General features: G+C 39.6%; 1 protein-coding gene across 1 annotated transcript in view; it reads left to right on the plus strand.

Annotated features, from left to right (window-relative positions):
* Positions 1–18034, plus strand: part of LOC137051932 (phospholipid-transporting ATPase ABCA1) — a 365555-nt gene that overhangs the window by 120583 nt on the left and 226938 nt on the right. Inside the window, exons 10-11 of the mRNA XM_067428858.1 lie at positions 8831–8970; positions 14761–14877. Of these exons, the coding sequence (XP_067284959.1) occupies positions 8831–8970; positions 14761–14877 (257 nt within the window). The remainder of the gene's footprint in view (positions 1–8830; positions 8971–14760; positions 14878–18034) is intronic.

Raw genomic sequence — 18034 nt, forward strand, 5'->3', positions numbered from 1 at the left:
AGCAACTCTGGCCTTACGTGGGAGTCATTGGAGCCTCCAGAGTTGTGTTGGGGTCATGTTCCGCGTCTTGACAGAGGGGGCCAGGGAAGGACTAGCATTCCGCGGTGGCCTCCTCTGACATGGGTCTGGCAATAAAGGGCGATAAGAACAGCGAGTCTTTGTGTCGCACGCGGTCAACCACACCCTCTTGAGGCTCGGAGGTGAACATGTCAGATCTTTCATTAACCATCCAATCCAATCCACTTTATTTATATAGCACATTTAACAAACAACAATCAGTTTCCAAAGTGCTGCACAAAAATTAAAAACAATAAATACATAAATACTCTATTCAATTTCACCAGCCTCCATTCAAACAATAAAAACTAGTAAAATTGAATGAGCAATACAAGAAAAAAGCACAAACATATATGAATTAAATAAAACACAGGACCACACAACTCACACGGTGTTGAAAGCCAAGGAATAAAAGTGGGTCTTAAGACGAGACTTAAAACATTCAACTGTTGGAGCCGTTCTGACCAGGGGAGCCAGAGCTTTCCACAATCTGGGGCCAATCACTGCCAAAGTCCGGTCCCCCCTGATTTTAAGTCTGGTCCTAGGAACCAAAAGCTGGAGCTGGCCCTCAGACCTCAGTGAACGCGACGGTGTATACATTTGGATAAGGTCCATGATATACTGTGGGGCTAGTCCATTCAAAGCTTTAAAAACAAACAATAAAATCAATTCTAAATCGAACAGGAAGCCAATGCAGCAAAGCGAGGAATGGGGTGATGTGTTCACGCTTTTTGGTTCCTGTTAAAAGCCGTGCTGCAGAGTTCTGGACTAACTGTAAGCGAGAAAGTGCATTTTAGGATATTCCAGTGTAAAGTGCATTACAGTGGTCCAGACGTGATGAAATAAAAGAATGCATGACTTGCTCAACATTTTTAAAAGATAAAAAAGGATAACCATGGATAGGGTGCCACCGAACGTGAGGCCAGTGGCGGAAGGGGAAAACAAAAGATTCTCCCCTGGCCCTCCACTAGGGGAAGGAGTGGTCCTGCCACCATCTCCTGGGAAAGGCCTGTGTTCACCTCCAAGCTGCCCATCTCAGGAATGCCTTCCTGCGACCACCGTGGCCTAGGTGAAGGCTGTTGCTAGGGCCGGGCAGAAGCCGCAGGTGGGGCCCTCGATGGGGAGCAGGCTTAGGCATTTGAACCGGCGGCTGTGTGTAGACAGCAGCTGGCAGCCTGGGCAGAATATCTTTATCGCTTCAATCTGCTTCTGTGCAGCGAAGAACTGTTGGGCGGTCGTGGACTTTGTCCTGCTGAAGAGGCCAGTCTGGGAGATAGGAGAGTTGAGGAACTTGGTTCGTTCATCCTCTCGCATATCTGCCAGGTTGAGCCACAAATTACGTTCCTGGACCACACAAGTGGACATTACCTGAGAGGGCGTGCAGTAAACTTTGTTGCCCGTAGAGATTACCCTTGTGCATGCTTCTGAGCACCTTGGCCTGGTGGACCTGCAAGATGGCAATAGCATGCAAAGTGGATGCGGCATGGCCCGCAGCTCTATAAGTCACCACCAGAGTAGACAAAAACCTACAGGCCTTGGATGGGCTTTGGGTTACCACGCCAGACTGATCTCATGAAATGGCGCATGTATGACATGCCAATTCATAAGCCATTTTATCAAGACTTATAGCTGATATATGATAAAACACACTTTTAGCGTGTTTATCAACGCCATTTAATTTTGTCCCCCTACACTGCCCCTTACCCAACACACACACACACACACACACACACACACACACACACACACACACACACACACACACACACACACACACTGCTCCTAAACCTACCAATCACATAAAACATTCAGCATTTTTACATTTTCAAAAAAACATAATTTAGTATGTATATAAATCCATTTACATTGTACACACACACACACACACACACACACACACACACACACACACACACACACACACACACACACACACACACACACACACACACACACACACACACACACAAACACACTTAGACACATTTTGAATGCGCAACTCAAACGCTTCCTTAAACCTACCCATTTGTGTATTATAAAAAAACAAAACAGGATATAACAGGCAGATACAACTGCAGGCACAATTTATTCAGAAAGTACAAATATTCCAAGTGTTCCGAGGCCAAACGATTGATTTGTGTGAAGGAAATCTCCAAAAGTGATCAGTAACGTTGAGTCCATCAGCCAAAGATTAATAATACATTTCAAATATTGCCGTCAGAATTAACGTCAGGTCAGCTTTGACAGCATTTGCTCTTGTGTGTCTCTTGACCGATCGCTTCAGTCTAAAGTCTAGAGACGTGTCAGTGTATCATTTGAATGAGAAATATTAACAAGCGCTTGTGTTCTGTTCACAAAGGGGCGCGATCATCATTCCAACGACTAAAACATTAAGATCAACTCTGTTCTTCACATGAAGATATCGTATGACTTCAGAAGACTTGGAATGCAACATGAGTTAATACTTTTATTCAGTTTTTGGTCAGTTTTTACAATAAATACATGTGACTGTACATTTATTTGCCGGTTATGTGTTTTATATTGTTGGTAGTTGGTAGGTTTAGGGTAGGAGTGGAGTTAGTTGCTCCAAAATATAAAATTAGCCTGGAACGTACCGTCACACAGATTAGTGACTAGTTGCTCGTCTTGAAGACGATAGCTCAGAAGGCCCTCGTGCTAGGCTGAATTATAATTTTTTTGCACTTAGAAACATCCGTGTTTGAACATATTTTTGAGAACACAGTATTTCACAATAAACACTGGTCTAAACATTCTCAGACTAATTCATCGTTACAGTGTAAACAATTATGTTTTTTATTACATTATCAAGCATACGAATATCCTTGTTTCATACAACATTTAGATGCACTGAAAAGTTTCCTTCACAAACCTAAATTTGCCTTTTTAGGTAGGTAATTATACAGAGCTGAATTACAGCTGTAATTACATGCAGGTTGAAAAGTACATTGTAAAAATATGTACACAATAAGTGCATTGTATTAAATTATTAATTTAAATGTTAGTACATAGTAATTAGTAGTTAAAGACACCTAATATAAAGTGGGACCCAATGGTTATTCCTCACAGCTTGTCCTCTTTCAAAAACAATGAAAAGTAGATGATGATGCTTGATGCTTTTTTATCAAGGTGATGGGGCATTAATGACTAAGAATGATGGAGTATTTATTATTTCCACCCTTATGATCCAAGGGAATGCGTTGGCACGTTCTCCTACCCCAGGGTGTAACATGCATTAAAAAATGTAACAATCTTTTCTTACTAAATGAAAAGGTAATCTGATAAGGTGAAATAAAATGGTAACCCATATTCAGAAATTGTCTTTAACCTATCTGCATTTAACCTAACCAAGTTGAGAACCGAATCAGCAACCTTTGGGTCACCAGTCTGAATCTCTAACCATTAGGCCACAAGTCAACTGCCCCAGAAAATGTTATTTGTACTGCATTATTACCTTCAACACTGGTCATTATAGTGATTTTTTTTTAAATTACATTTTCCAAATGCAAAATACTTGCAAAATATGAATACTATCAAATGAAAAATGCGATGCAAAAACAAAACAAAAACAAAATAAAAATATGTATTTGACTCAACTTTGAAATATTTTTTTCATATCAAAATCAACTGTCATCCCACCTTGTTTCTTTGTCCAGCCATTTTGCAACTTAGTGTTAGCTCTCTTAAATAATTTATGAACTAAGACCACTTAACAACTATGAACATTTATGCATAACACTCATTTTTAATTCTTAAAGTAAGAGTACAATTACTTTTTTGGCACATTTTATGTGAAAATTCATTGTGCTTTTGCTTTATATTAACCCAACCTCTCTCTTTTTATATATCCTTTCCCTGACCATTACATCTCTGCAGATTTTCAGCACTAGTAGCTAACAAAAAGGATAATTTTACACTGAAATGTCCTACCTGGATTGAGGTCTCACCTCAGGGCTGCAAATTCGCTCAGTCAAATTAAAGCAATGGATTTCTGGCACAGCTAGACCACAGAGTGTTTATTGCTTTTTTACAGGAAAAAAAATGAATGAGTGTATCTGACTGGGAAGAAATGCATTTCTGCCTGTTCTCCCTTCTCTATACATGAGGGCGTTGAAGTGCAGAGGAGTCTAATCTTGACTCTCAGTATGAATCTGTGCCTGATTTTGTGATGGCGTCTAAATGGTTTCTAATCTAAATGGATGAAAATTCAGCATTGCATCACACCAAAAAAATAATAATAATAATAATAAAAATATATATATATATATATATATATATATATATATAGTAAAAATAATAATAATAAGAAGAATATATATATATATATATATATATATATATATATATATATATATATATATATATATATATATATATATATAAATTGTAACGAGAACACGATTGTAAAATAATGTAATTTCAGCGCGTTTGTTGTGGAAAAATCATGTCCACAGAGTTACACCATGACTAGCACAATCAAGTTCGCTTATGCATTCACAGTCTTTTGTGCCATTGTAAGTTGTAATATATTTATTCTTTGTATGATTGTTGTTTTATAGGGTGTGTTTGGTTGAGTTGATTAACGATGCCGAACTGTACGGGTCTTTATGTTCAGTAAATTAAAAATAATTTACTTATTGTCTGTACGGAGGTTATTACAAGGGTGGCACATGCATTTTGACTCTTTATATGTAGTTCAAGTAATATTGTTCAATCCGTTTTTTGCATTATTTTTTAATATGCAATAGAATTAACATCTTACATCAAGGTTTCATTTGTTAATGCATTAACTAACATAATGTTAATATTTGAAATTACATGTTTGTGATCATTAACAGTCCATTCACAGTGCATTGCTTAATGTTAACAGACACAACTTTGGATCTGAAAATGTTGATATTAACATGAACTAAGATGAATAAATCCTGTAGAAGCATTGTTCAATCATTGTTGGTTCATGTTAAATAATGCTAACCTAATTGTAAAGTGTTACAATAAGTAATAAAGTAAGTTTTTAAAATGTATTAAAAACTTACTTTATTACTTATTGTAAAGTGTTACAATAAGTAATAAAGTAAGTTTTTAAAACATTTTAAAAGTTAATGAATCTTAAACTGGTTCAAACTAGACTACTGTACTGGAGTGTGTTTCCCAAACAACGATGTAACTCACTGCTGAACTACCAATAGTACGTTGCATCTTTGAAGAAATCATCAAGCTAGTCGCGACTGTTTCCAGATACCGTATTGTTGCAGATCTGTCATTAAACCACGTTAGTTAATGATGTCACGCATAAACTCTGCTTCTAACCACAGGTTGATAGCTGTTGCAACCACACAACTGTGCGGTGCTGTTTGCGAATGTTCAATGGAACTATAGTTTCGGGAAACACCGACTCGTTGAACTGTGTTAAAGGGTTAGTTCACCCAAAAATTCTGTCAATAATTACTTATCCTAATGTTGTTCGACACCCGTAAGTTCATCTTAGAAACACAAATATAGATATCCGAATCATAAATCCATATGCTGATTCATAACGTTTCGAAAATTTGTTTTGAAATCGGCCCATCACTGGATAAGTTGTAATTTAGTTTTTTGCGCACAAAACTTCCCGGGTTGTGGTGGGAGGCTAAAGGAAATGCCAAGACCATCGTATCACAAAATTGACTACAATTCAACTACAATTCTTTATACTTAGTGAAGGCGAGATAGGCGGAATCGCGCTGAATGACACAAAACAAAAGCGCTCTCTCGCATGTGCGCTCTCTCTCTCTCTGTCGCACGCGTGATCAGTTCTCCTTGCTCCTCAATAGTCAAATATGCGCACACTGATGTCAAAATGTCCATCGCATGAACGCTGTCGGTTTTGGCTTAAGTGTATGTAAACAGGTGGGTAATAACTGGATATGTGTCACAAATATTACATCCATGCATTCAGCAGCCCAAATAATGGTTCCAAACACCAAAATTGTGGCCAGTGGAAATGCTGAGTGGCTAGTAACTTTGGAAAACCACTAGCCACAGTGGCTGGTGAGCAAAAAAGTTAATGTCAAGCCCTGGTGGTATGTACTGTATTTAGTGGCCTGTCAACATTTGTGTGTGTGTTTACTCGTGGTTTATGAGGACATGATTTGGTTTATGGACTATTGTATGCGACTTAGCAGTAGCAAGCAAAACGGTTTTGCACATCAGACTAGTGTAACGTTATACATAGAAGAACAATGGAGTAACCGTTAGTGCATTTGAATGAAGAAGCACGCTTTGTGTGAACATCCCCTTATGTTTGGGTGGTTTTACAATAAACAAACTGACACCTATATTGGTCAGCTAAACAAATGTATTTAAACACACACCATAGATCGCATGCTCCATTGATAAATTAACTAACATTATACACGATCGTGTTGTTTACTGATGTTTACTTACATGACGATAGCCAACAGCACAGACATTTGAAGCAGTTTTACTCACCGCCTGTTTCCAAAGCAGGACCGTGAACCTTTATTGCTGGGACCGCTCCGTCAAAAACACACTTCTTTGGCAACATTGTTGATTTCGTGAAGTCCTGAAAGCAGTGACTGTGGAGATCCACTTTTGCGACGCGACTGAAGCGTGATGTTGTGACGCTTCACGTCATTTCTGCGTTCAAATCGGTTCAAATGCAGCGCTGCCTTCCCGGAATGCTATGCGGGGGCGTTAAAGCCGCTTGACGTCAACCATAGGAATAAAGTGGAGCACAGCTCGACAGAAGTGTTGCACGGACGAGTGGATCTGCACCTTGAGAGCAGTGTTTATGGCCGTGCATTTGCTCTCTTACTGTGGTCGCTTGTGCGCGCACCCTTCCGGGAGAAGAGCACGTACGGCCCATGCAAGGACAATCTGCTCTGTCGACGTCAAGCCGACCCATACTTGAAAAAAAATCTCCGAAACTTCTGAGAAACCGGAAGGAGTGTTTCTCAGTTCCCCCCCTTTAATGACAGAATTTTCATTTTTGGGGGAACTAACCCTTTAATGACGACGAAACTTGCAACCATATTTGGCTAAATGCACCCCCGTATAGGTTTTATTGATGTTGAAGTGTTTGGGACATGGCTTTTAATGATGAGCCTTTTGTTTTTGTAATCAGGCTTTAAAAGTTTATCAAAATTTGTATTTGTATTTGGCCATATATCGGTTATTGGCTTTCAAATATAAAGATGTATCGGCTAACGTTATCGGCCAGAATATATGTATCATATATTCATATCTGTGCATCCCTAGTTTTAAGTCAATAGAAAACTGTACACATGCTGATTGCGATATGTTAAAATATGTGCTTTAAGTAACAAATAGATTAATATATTTCTTTCTCTCGTAGACACACATTAAGAGAGAGAAAAGTTGCAGATACTACAAAAAGATTGAGAAAAGTAAAGCGTAGTGTTAGGTTTAAAAGTTAGATTTTATTTATGTGTAAACAGCCACCCAGCTAACCACAGTAAAACAGCTAGCTGTGTGAGTTAATTGTGAGCCTTAATAAAATGTTGTTCTGTTATCTTTAATTATTTTCCACACATTCTTTGCATCTAGACAATATGTCATGGTATTAAATCAAAATGTGAGAACATATGACAAGATGGATCCTCTCATGTTTCATGGGACTCTTATGAAATTTTAGAGTTTATGGACCTAATCAAATTCTATGAAGCAGATATTATAAGATTCACATTTTTGCTGAAAAAAGGGGCAAGCGTGTCAGTCACATGTGACCTTTGTCAGTGCAAGGAGAAGGGGATTGGAAGGGGATTTTTTTTTTCTCTCTCTTGAAATGTTTTACAATTCTTTTTTTTTTGGTCTACGCACCTCATTTGGACTAGTTTGAAGGCGTAGTAAGTTCCTGACCATTCTTCAGTTATTTGAATACAAGTATATATTTTAGAAATATTTGCATGAGTATGCTATATTATATATTTCTATAATTTAGATTACATAAATATAACAATTTATACATAAATATAAAAAAAAAACATTCTTAAATATATACATGCATGTGTGTATTTATATATGCATAATAATTATACATAGTACACTCACATATTGTGTGTGTGTGTGTGTGTGTGTGTGTGTGTGTGTGTGTGTGTGTGTGTGTGTGTGTGTGTGTGTGTGTGTGTGTGTGTGTGTGTGTGTGTGTGTGTGTGGTTTGAGTTAACACTGATTGGAGACGGTGAGATTTAAAGGGATAATAAAAATGTCAAAATGTACTGTCATCATTTACCCACCTTCATGTCATTCCAAATGACAAAAAAACTAAATACATTGTACAACACACACACATATACATAGTATATGAATCAAGCTGTTCAATCCAGGTCTTCTGAACAATCACTTGAACAGTGACAACACAGTGAACAGATTTAATGCTTTTATTCCCATATACACACTGTTCAACATACATACCATAGAGGTCATCAAATATGGTAAATAGAACAATGTGCAATCTGACATTATCAATGTCCCTCACTTTACAAAAACACACAAGAGAGTGCACGTGTACACTACGTGATGTAACAGGTTAGACTAGTTTCTGTCACTGCTGCGAACTAACCATCACATAATATGTAAGAATATAAAAAAATCTTTGGCAGTCAGCTGTCCATGCATGGCAGTCCCAAACCTGCCAATGTACCAGCACAATAACACACAAATCTGCATCTGAACCTGCTTCTTCAGTTATTTATATTTTTTTTAATGTACATCCACTAATCTGTCTTTGCAGGTGAGTTCTGTAAAAACTTGACGGACACACTGGAGAGCTCGTCCACACTGCGTCTGCTCTGGAGAACCTTCAGACCCTTTCTGCAAGGAACAATCCTCTATACGCCCGACACAAATGTTACACGGAGCATCATTACAGAGGTAACACATAAACATGAACATAAGTACAGGAGAGCACAAGCCAGTGGAAAGTTAATGCACTTTTAAAAACATGGCCATGATTTAGCTTGAATAAAGAAAACACACTCACATTGCGTAAGATGTAAATTGGTGAAACGAGGATGAATGTGCACTTAACAAGCTCAGAGAATTCTCCACAGAGATTTGAATCGGTGATTGTCACATGAAATTTTAAACAACTGTAAAAGTTTCATGTTACCATTCTGACCTGCTTTCAGAAAGAGACAGAATTTTTTCTAGATTTCAAAATACTTGGCTTGATACCTTAGTTATCATAGGTCAAGTTTTAGTAAGTGTACAGGGACAAGCTATGAAAATATTAGTTCATGAAAATAAGAAATAAGTTCAATTGTAACAATCTTTGTATTGTTACACTTTCAGAAGCTTATGTAAATGGACCATGTTTTCTCAATCTACGCGCTACCTGGATTGAGAAATTCACATTTATTTGTCAGGAAGGGCTTTCGTGAAAACTGCAATTATACTTCTGCATTTTTGGGTCCTTTCCCAGCCCACGGACAGTCGTATCGACAGAGGGATTTTACAGAACAGTTATTGATACTGAAATTTGTATCATACTTTGTCTACTGTTTAAACAAAAATGGTAAAAATGGAGCATTATGTCAACTTTCTTGCCTGTAGGCAAAGTATTTTGCTTTGGCTTGACGCTAATTTAGCCCTCAGCATTGCGTTTTTAAAGTGTTTAAATAGTTATAAAGAGCATGTATAAAGATGAAGCGGTCTGTTAAATGAATTTGCACTTTGTCTTTCTGGTGTACAGTACAACACTTTATCTGTAAGTTGAAACTCACAAAAACAGAGCAACAATCACTGCTATTTTAAAGCTTGGATCAGCCAGGACTTTTTTAATATAACTGAAAGAAGAATGACTTGAGGGTTAATAAATCATGGGGTAATTTAAATGTTTGGGTGAACTAACCCTTTAAGTGAACACGTTACTTGATTTTTTTTGTTAGGCATAGGTCCTATTAGTCCCTTTTGCCTTTTTTTTTAAATACTGGCACTACCCCTGTAAAGGGAGTTCCCTTTCATTCAGTCACTCCGAGTAACGTCAGTGACTGACAAATGGGGGTTTGCCTAGAATCCAATCATCTTCGAGATCTAAAAACTCCCAATGGCAGTGCCAATGCCATGGGCATGCGAGATTTGCATGCGTAACTCTGCCTACCCACATGGGTATATAAGGAAGTAGCTGGCATGATCGCATTATGTTTCTGCTTCGGAGCCAAGAGCATCTCTTCACTCCTGCAAGCCTGAATGCTGAAGTTCTCTCTTCAGTCTTCGAGACGAGCGGTTCTCCAGGGTGTCGGTGTAACATCACGTTCGAGCGATCTCACATTGCCTGCCTGCTGATCTGTGCAGTGATCTGCAACAGCTGTGTGTGTTTTTCCTGGGCGCTTCTGCACTCTGTAGAGCTTTCCTCTCACAAAAAGAGCTTGCGTGTGGCACGTCTTTTCGAAGATGGTTTGTCCGCGCACTTCCAGGTGTGATCGATATCCGTTGCTGTCTTTGGAGCGCATTCACTGCTCGACGTGTTTGGGCTTCAGCACGTTCAGACAGTGTTTGTGGATGTGCTGTGTTCCCTCTGCGGGAACATGACCATCGCGATGCTGTGGTCGAGACTCAATGATCTCTGCAAAGAGAGAGAGTCCGCTCTGCCACACCCTGTTCTACCATCTCTGAGAGAGGTGGTACTTTGGTTGGTGGCCAGGGTGACCTGAGGGCTGTGCTGTGGTATTAAGAACCCCGGCGATCTTTCCTTGGGCCACTCCCGGCCTCTCGCACATCACTTCCAGCGAGTGTTGGACTGAAGTGGCGGGACCGTCTGCTGATGCCCCGTTTGTTTCATTCACACTCGAGATGGCGGCAAGAGGTCGATTCCTGAATCTCAAGGTGGGTTAGAGGCCTTTGGGGATGACGATCTGGCAATGCTCCGCCTCCGAGTGTGTTAGCACTGTAGGATCTGACCTAGAGTTGACAGCCATGTTATCTCGGGCAGCCGCGAGCCTCGGACTGGTGTGGAACTCCGCCCTGTCACGAGTGCTCGCGGTTGGGCGATTGTTTTTTGGGGGCGGGACCCGACAGTTGCGGGCCCCGCCCCCAATGCAATTTTGCTCCCGAGATGCATGAGGAGTGCACACGGTCCGGGAGATCCCCGTGACTTCCCACGACCATTCGTTGGCCTCCTCTGCCTTCTCTGCCCTCGAGGGGTCGTGGCCTAAGGGTACACTGGGGTCCCTCCCCCTCAGTCAGCAGTGCTACGGGGTAAGCTACCGCCCCGATGCGTATGCACGAGGACAGAGCTGATCCAGGGCTTACGAGCTGCGTGCCGCCACCGATCCCGCCCCCCGAGTGGTGTAGGTGAACACACGCCCCCTGGGTCAGGAGATTTCCACAGCTGTGGTCCGGGAAAGACAATTGGCCTTACCTGGTCGATGTGGTAAGTCAACTCAACTCGCCCATATCCCAGGCTGGCCTTTTTCTGCGGCACGGTCAAGGACTGCGCCCAACAGTTCTTGGCCATCCCCAGAGGCAGACTGAAGCCATCAAACACTTACTGCCCCGACGGCCTGCTGCTGCACCTAAAAGCGCCGCCCACGTCTGGGCCGGTAATCCTGCTTCCCTGCCCCACTACGGGTACGCCGTTGCTCTGCATGACACCGTTGGTGCACTCCCTGGAAGCCTGGCTTCAGCTTCCGGGACTGTCCAGCTGGGTCGTGCGGACCGTCAGGCTCGGCTATGCGATTCAGTTCTAGTGGGCTCCTCCCTGCTTCCGGGGTGTCATGGCTACACCATGGTGGGGCCCAATGCCCCTGTCATGCGTGCGGAGATCGCTACCCTACTGGCGAAGGGAGCGATCGAGCCCGTCCCTCCAGCCGAGATGAAGTCCGGCTTCTACAGCCCTTACTTCATTGTACCCAAGAAAACCGGTGAGTTACGACCAATCCTGGTCCTAGTTTTTCGTCCTGAATCGATCCCTTCACAGCCTTCTGTTCAGGATGTTGACTGCGAAACGTCTTTTCGAATGCGTTCGTCCACTAGAGATTGGATTGGTTCTCCAAGAAGGGTTGGATCGAAGGCTGTCTCCATCATCCCTGAAGGTTTATGTGGCCGCTATTGCCACCTATCATGACCTCTTGGACGGTAAACCAGTAAGTAAGCACGACCTGGTCATCAGGTTCCTGAGGGGTGCAAGGAGACTACATCCTCCTCGTGCTCCTCTCTTACCCTCTTGGGACCTCTCAGTAGTTTTAAGTGCACTGCAGAGGGCCCCATTTGAGCCTTTGTGGTCAGTAGATGTTAAGCCTTGGCCTCCATCAAGAGGGTAGGGGACCTGCAGGCATTTTTGGTTGACAAGTCGCGTGCCTGGAATTCGGGCCGGTTGACTCTTATGTGATCCTAGAGACCTCGGCCTATTCAGCCCAGACACTTGTGTCCGGCCAGGTGCCCCATGTGCATGGTTCCCCCCTCCGAGGGACCCCCACATATGTATTTCCACCGTAAGCCTCCCTGAGCAGGTGTCTGACCTTGGCAAGCTTGCCAAAGAGAGACATACCCATAAATTCATGCTTCGCCTTTCGCGTTTTAACAGCTCTCCCTTGCACCTCCATCACATCAACTGATCTCTGCTCACGGAGAAAATTATATAGCCTACAATGTAAATTTTGCCTTGTGCTAGTGATGTCGTACAATATACAGAATAACGATAGCACTGATAAAAGTTACTTTACTAGGATTAGCTTGTATTCGTCTGGGAACCTGATAGCTGATGTTAGCAATAAAATGGTAAAAAAATTATGAAAACGTAAAACTATTATTCATTTTACATAGATGTTATAACCTACATGTTAACTGACAAATGATAAATAATAAACTGCAAATTATAATAGTTTTCTAAAGTAACCTCATCACTTGAAGGAACACTCATGGACGAGGTCAAACTGGACACCATGTTAATCTTGGACTAAATCGGCCACTGTAGGAGTTAAACATTAAATCGGAATTTAGAGGAACAGAAAGTAATATTCACTGGATGGTCATATACCTTTTCACCGCTAGATGGGGAAAAATATCACACAGTGTAGCTTTAATAAACATATATAATTTATGCATTTCCATGTAATTAGATGTCACAAACTTAATTCCTATCGATCAGCTCACTTAGCACAGCGTTTGTGGCTTGACTGGTCGAGACTGTTTTCCAAGATGGCTCCTGTCTGTAAACGCGTAATGTACTGTCTTCATAAAGTATCTTCTTATTAAACTGTTTGTACACTTAGAAAGTTCTCAATGCTTCCGTTTGCATGTAGGGACCCGCATTATGCTACCGTGTGAGTGTGGGGCTATTTTGAGCCTTGTTAGCGGTATTAACTAGCGATTTAATTGTACTTATTCTATACCCCATACACTCGCGTTATAAGCTAATCTGTTTTCAGAGATAAAACTCTTTACATTAGATTTTCATGAAAACACATCCCAGAGTACGATTTACTCGGTAACCATGTGTTAATTACCCCTAGGTTAATTTTTCACCAGAGTTGTCCTTTAAGACAAGTTTTTGCTAGGGGGGTAACAATATATCGTGTCACAATATATCGTAATCAATAACAAATATTCTGAAATAAATGGCTTTTTTGAAAGGACGCCTAGACTTTTCTTGACATTAAAGTTTACAGAAACTACATTTATAAAAGAATCATCCTCAAATTTTAATCAAAACGTGATCAGACATTCCGTTTTATATTTAGGTTATTTTCAAGGCCTTAATTTCTCATACATTTTTCCCTAAGTGAATTTCAAGAAGAAAATATAAATAAATAAATAACGTCACTTACGTGTATATTTACATTACTCTGTTCCTATACTACTTTGAGTTATATTGGGTAATAACAATATTTCAAGTGTCTACTTTAAAATAAAACCAGATTTATCAATATAGGCCACGGGGTTTAAGAGCTGCAGATGTTTTTATTTGGGTATGTCATTTTTCAGAAAATTCTAAAAATAAGGGGCGCAGGTTAGTGGCTTACATTATTTTAAATAAAATTGAACAAATATCTGTCTTAAATAATTCTGTATTTTCAGCCTCAGAATCATGAATATTTTTATTTTGGTGTTACCATTGTCCTGTGCATTGTGTTATCAGCACTTAGTCCAAGCTTATTAAATTCCTCATTTCCAATTCAAATTTGAATCAATCGCATTTTAGTCAATGGTATATTTTTGTGTTAACCTTTTACAATATGTCTTGGTTTACTGTATCGCAATGATATCGTATCGTGAGTTCAGTATCGTGATAAGGATTGAATCATGACATGAAGGTATTGTTACAACCCCTAGTTTTTGGGAATACAGATTAACATTATTTCTAAAATAGAAAATAGTTTCTGTGAATCCGGCCCTGGAAATAAAACTTTAAAGAGAACTACACACTAGAAGAGATTTTTTATTCTGCTTTTACATCTACAACCCTGTGGTGATGCAATCTAGTGTTTTTATTTATTTAGATATGTGACTGGATGACACCAGTTAGCTTGCTTTTATATATAAAAAAGGGAGAGCATACTGATAAAAGAGACATGAAAATGCTGAAATATCCAGTGGTATAGTGCTATATAGTGGCATACAAAAATATTTGACCATTCAATACAGCAATTGACCAATCACAATCAGATGAGCTGCCTACACCAGTGTTCCACATACATGTAATGCAATTTTATTTGTCACCAGGCCAACCGCACCTTTGACGCTGTGGCTAAACTTGGCGATCTGGCAGAGGCATGGCTGCAGAATAAAAATGTGATCTGGGCTTTTTTCAACAGCAGCACACAGATCAACACACTGAGGGTGAGATAATCTCTTGGTTTGACCTTTTTGGCATTTTTATTCACAGTCTGAACTGTAAAGAGGGCAGAAAAGGGGATAAACTGGGCAGACATATGACACAATTTGACCGTGTCACCTTTTCGTGGCTTAAGGGATAGTTCACCCAAAAATGAAAGTTCGGTCATCATTAACTCCTCAATTTGTTCCAAAGCTGTATGAATTTCTTTATTCTGTTGAACACAAAGAAAGATTTTTTTGGGTGAACTATCCCTTTACCTTTACTACTAATGTGTAAGAATGAATATTGGATAGTAGAAAGTGGGCATTGTGGACAAATTAAAGGAAGGCAGTGAAGGCTGAATGTGAACGTTAACAATATGTGATGTTAATATTTTAGATTATAGATTATGATGGTACATTAATGAAGTGCACTGATAGATTATTTATAATAAATGTTTTAACTTATTATTATTATTTTTTAAAGAATTGATTCATATCTTTAAAATTGTTTACTTGTGCATGTGTTACGTGTGTGGACCAATAATACAGAAACATTTCTGAAATTATGCTCTGTATTCAATCACAGTTAAAGGGTTACTTCACCCAAAAATGAAAATTATTTAATTAATTACTCACCCTCATGTCGTTGGACACCCGTAAGACCTTTGTTCATCTTCGGAACACAAATTAAGATATTTTTGTTGAAAGCTGATGGCTGAGAAAAGCTTCAGAAAGGCCTCCATTGGCATTCAGTACATTCCCACTCAAAAGACCCATAAAGGCTCTAAACACATCAATACAAAGTCCATCTCACTACAATGGCTTTACAATCATTTTACAATGCGAAGAAAGTAGTTTTTGTGCGAAAAAAAAAAAAAAAAAAATCAAAATAATGACTTGATCTGCCAAGTTATTGCCTTGCTTGTAGGTCTCGGACGTGAACTCACGCAATAGCGACGCTCCTCCTCTTCCGGGTCATGTATTTGACCAGTGGCGCTGTTATATTCTCGCGCATGCGTCGAGTTCACGTCAATAACTTGGTGAATAAAGTCGTTATTTTGATTTTTTGCGCACAATAACTATTTTCGTCACATTGTAACATTATTGTACAGCCACTGTAGTGAGATGGACTTTGTATCGATGTCTTTAGGTCCTTTATGGGTCTTTTGAGTGGGAATGTACTAAATGCCAATGGAGGCCTTTCTGAAGCCTTTCTCAGCCATCAGCTTTCAACAAAAATATCTTCATTTGTGTTCTGTAGATGAACTAAGGTCTTACGGGTGTCCAACAACATGAGAGTGAGTAATCAATTAAATGATTTTCATTTTTGGGTGAACTAACCCTTTAACATGAATTATAAATTACACAAATTAACATGAGTTAACATGAATTAAGTTATAAAACGAGCTAATAAAGCACAACATTCCCTTATTATTCCCACCAGGATTTCGAGGGATTTATTGAAAAGATTTTTGCAGACCAAAATGGCTGAATTGCTTTTTTTCCTTTCTCTCTTTTTTCTTTTTCTTCTTTTTCTAATATTTGCATAATATTTTTAAATTCTGATTGTTGCTCTTCTGGACAGGCTGGTTTCAGATTCTTCTATAGTATAGGATCTGGATTTTTATACCTCACTGAAAAAAAAGTTATGGATTTATTTTTAAACAATATTCTTCAGAAATTGCATTTCACAAATATTTATAAATATACGGCAAATAACACCCTTAATTAAATGTGATTTTTTTAAATAAAACTTTTATTTCTTATAAAACATGCTCCATTTACCTTTGTTTTATTTACAAAACATGTTTTATAGTACATGTGGGTTCTATGGACTAAATTCTTGAGTAGAAAACTCGCCTACAATGCCAAAAGAGCAAATGTGTTTTCAATGACCTGGATGCTGGAGAAAGTAGAGAGTGTCAGGATCTCAATGTATCTGGAATGGTAATCTAATATTACTAGTTCACACAGATCTATCACTCTTTTCTCCCCCGGTCCACAGGGTAATTCTCTTGAGATCAGTGGCGCTGCCCTTGTTTCACTGCAGCATGAACACAGAATTTAATGTCCTGTGAAATAAAGGCCACCAAGCTCGTTCATGACACCAGCTTAAGCCTTGATGTCTATTGTGAATTTTGTCAAGGACTGCCCTAAACTAACAAAATATGTTCTAAGAACATTTTGCTAACATTCCCATTAAGCCAACATTATGAAAACATTCCTTTTGACTGTTCGCTGTAAAAAAAAAATGTTCATAACGTTCTGACAATGTTCCCTGTTAGCTGGAACAATGCTTTTGAGACCTGAAAATACCCTTGGTATTTGTATTGATGACCTTGGATGTACTCGCTGCATATTCTGGCCACCCGTTTCTGATGAATCTGAGTCCTGGCTGCAGCGAGGAATCTAATTGAGTGTTCACCCTGGTGAGCTTCATTTTCTCCGGAGTTATTGACGACAGAAGCAGCCCTACAGTATGTAGTTATCTCACCGTGGCTTTCAGTGCTTTCCGCTGTGTGATCCGAGCCCCATGAGAGTGCCTCAGCTACAGTCAGTCTCTTCTCAGGATCAAGCACTGCATTGCAACTGAACTGCATGACCTTGATCAGGAGCCTTTGGCACCCAAGTAAAGGTCTTTATTATTCAGAACGTCTGTTTCTGTTTCAGTAAAGGCAAGACATTTATGCATGTAAAGTATGGCCGTGCACTGACTAAAATTTCACGATTCAATTTGATATCAATTCACAATCTTGCATTTCGTTTTCAATACAATTTGTTTCAATATTGAATAATTGGAACCTTTCTGGGGACAGGGAAGCCAAGTTGGTACAGTAGTATAATATTAAAAGTCAAATTAAACTGATTTGTTGGCTACTTACATTTAAAAATGACACCTAATGATAACATTATAATAATACATTTTTAATTGCTTTCCGTGGTTAAAACATTGATTTAGCGATGTGACAGAGTTCAGAAAGTTTCCTGCTAGAAATTTTACATTTCCAGAACGTCGCCACTGGTGTCAAGGACATCACCAAGTAACATTCCCAGAAAGTATTGAGGTGGTCATGATTTGGAGTTCTTTAAAGGGTTCTGGGACGTTATTTGCAGACCTTTACGGAACATTCTGGACGTTCCCATTCAATATTTTATTTGGAAATTTTATATTCCCAGA

The sequence above is a fragment of the Pseudorasbora parva genome, chromosome 1 (genome assembly GCF_024679245.1).
Source record: "Pseudorasbora parva isolate DD20220531a chromosome 1, ASM2467924v1, whole genome shotgun sequence".
Classification (NCBI taxonomy): domain Eukaryota; kingdom Metazoa; phylum Chordata; class Actinopteri; order Cypriniformes; family Gobionidae; genus Pseudorasbora; species Pseudorasbora parva.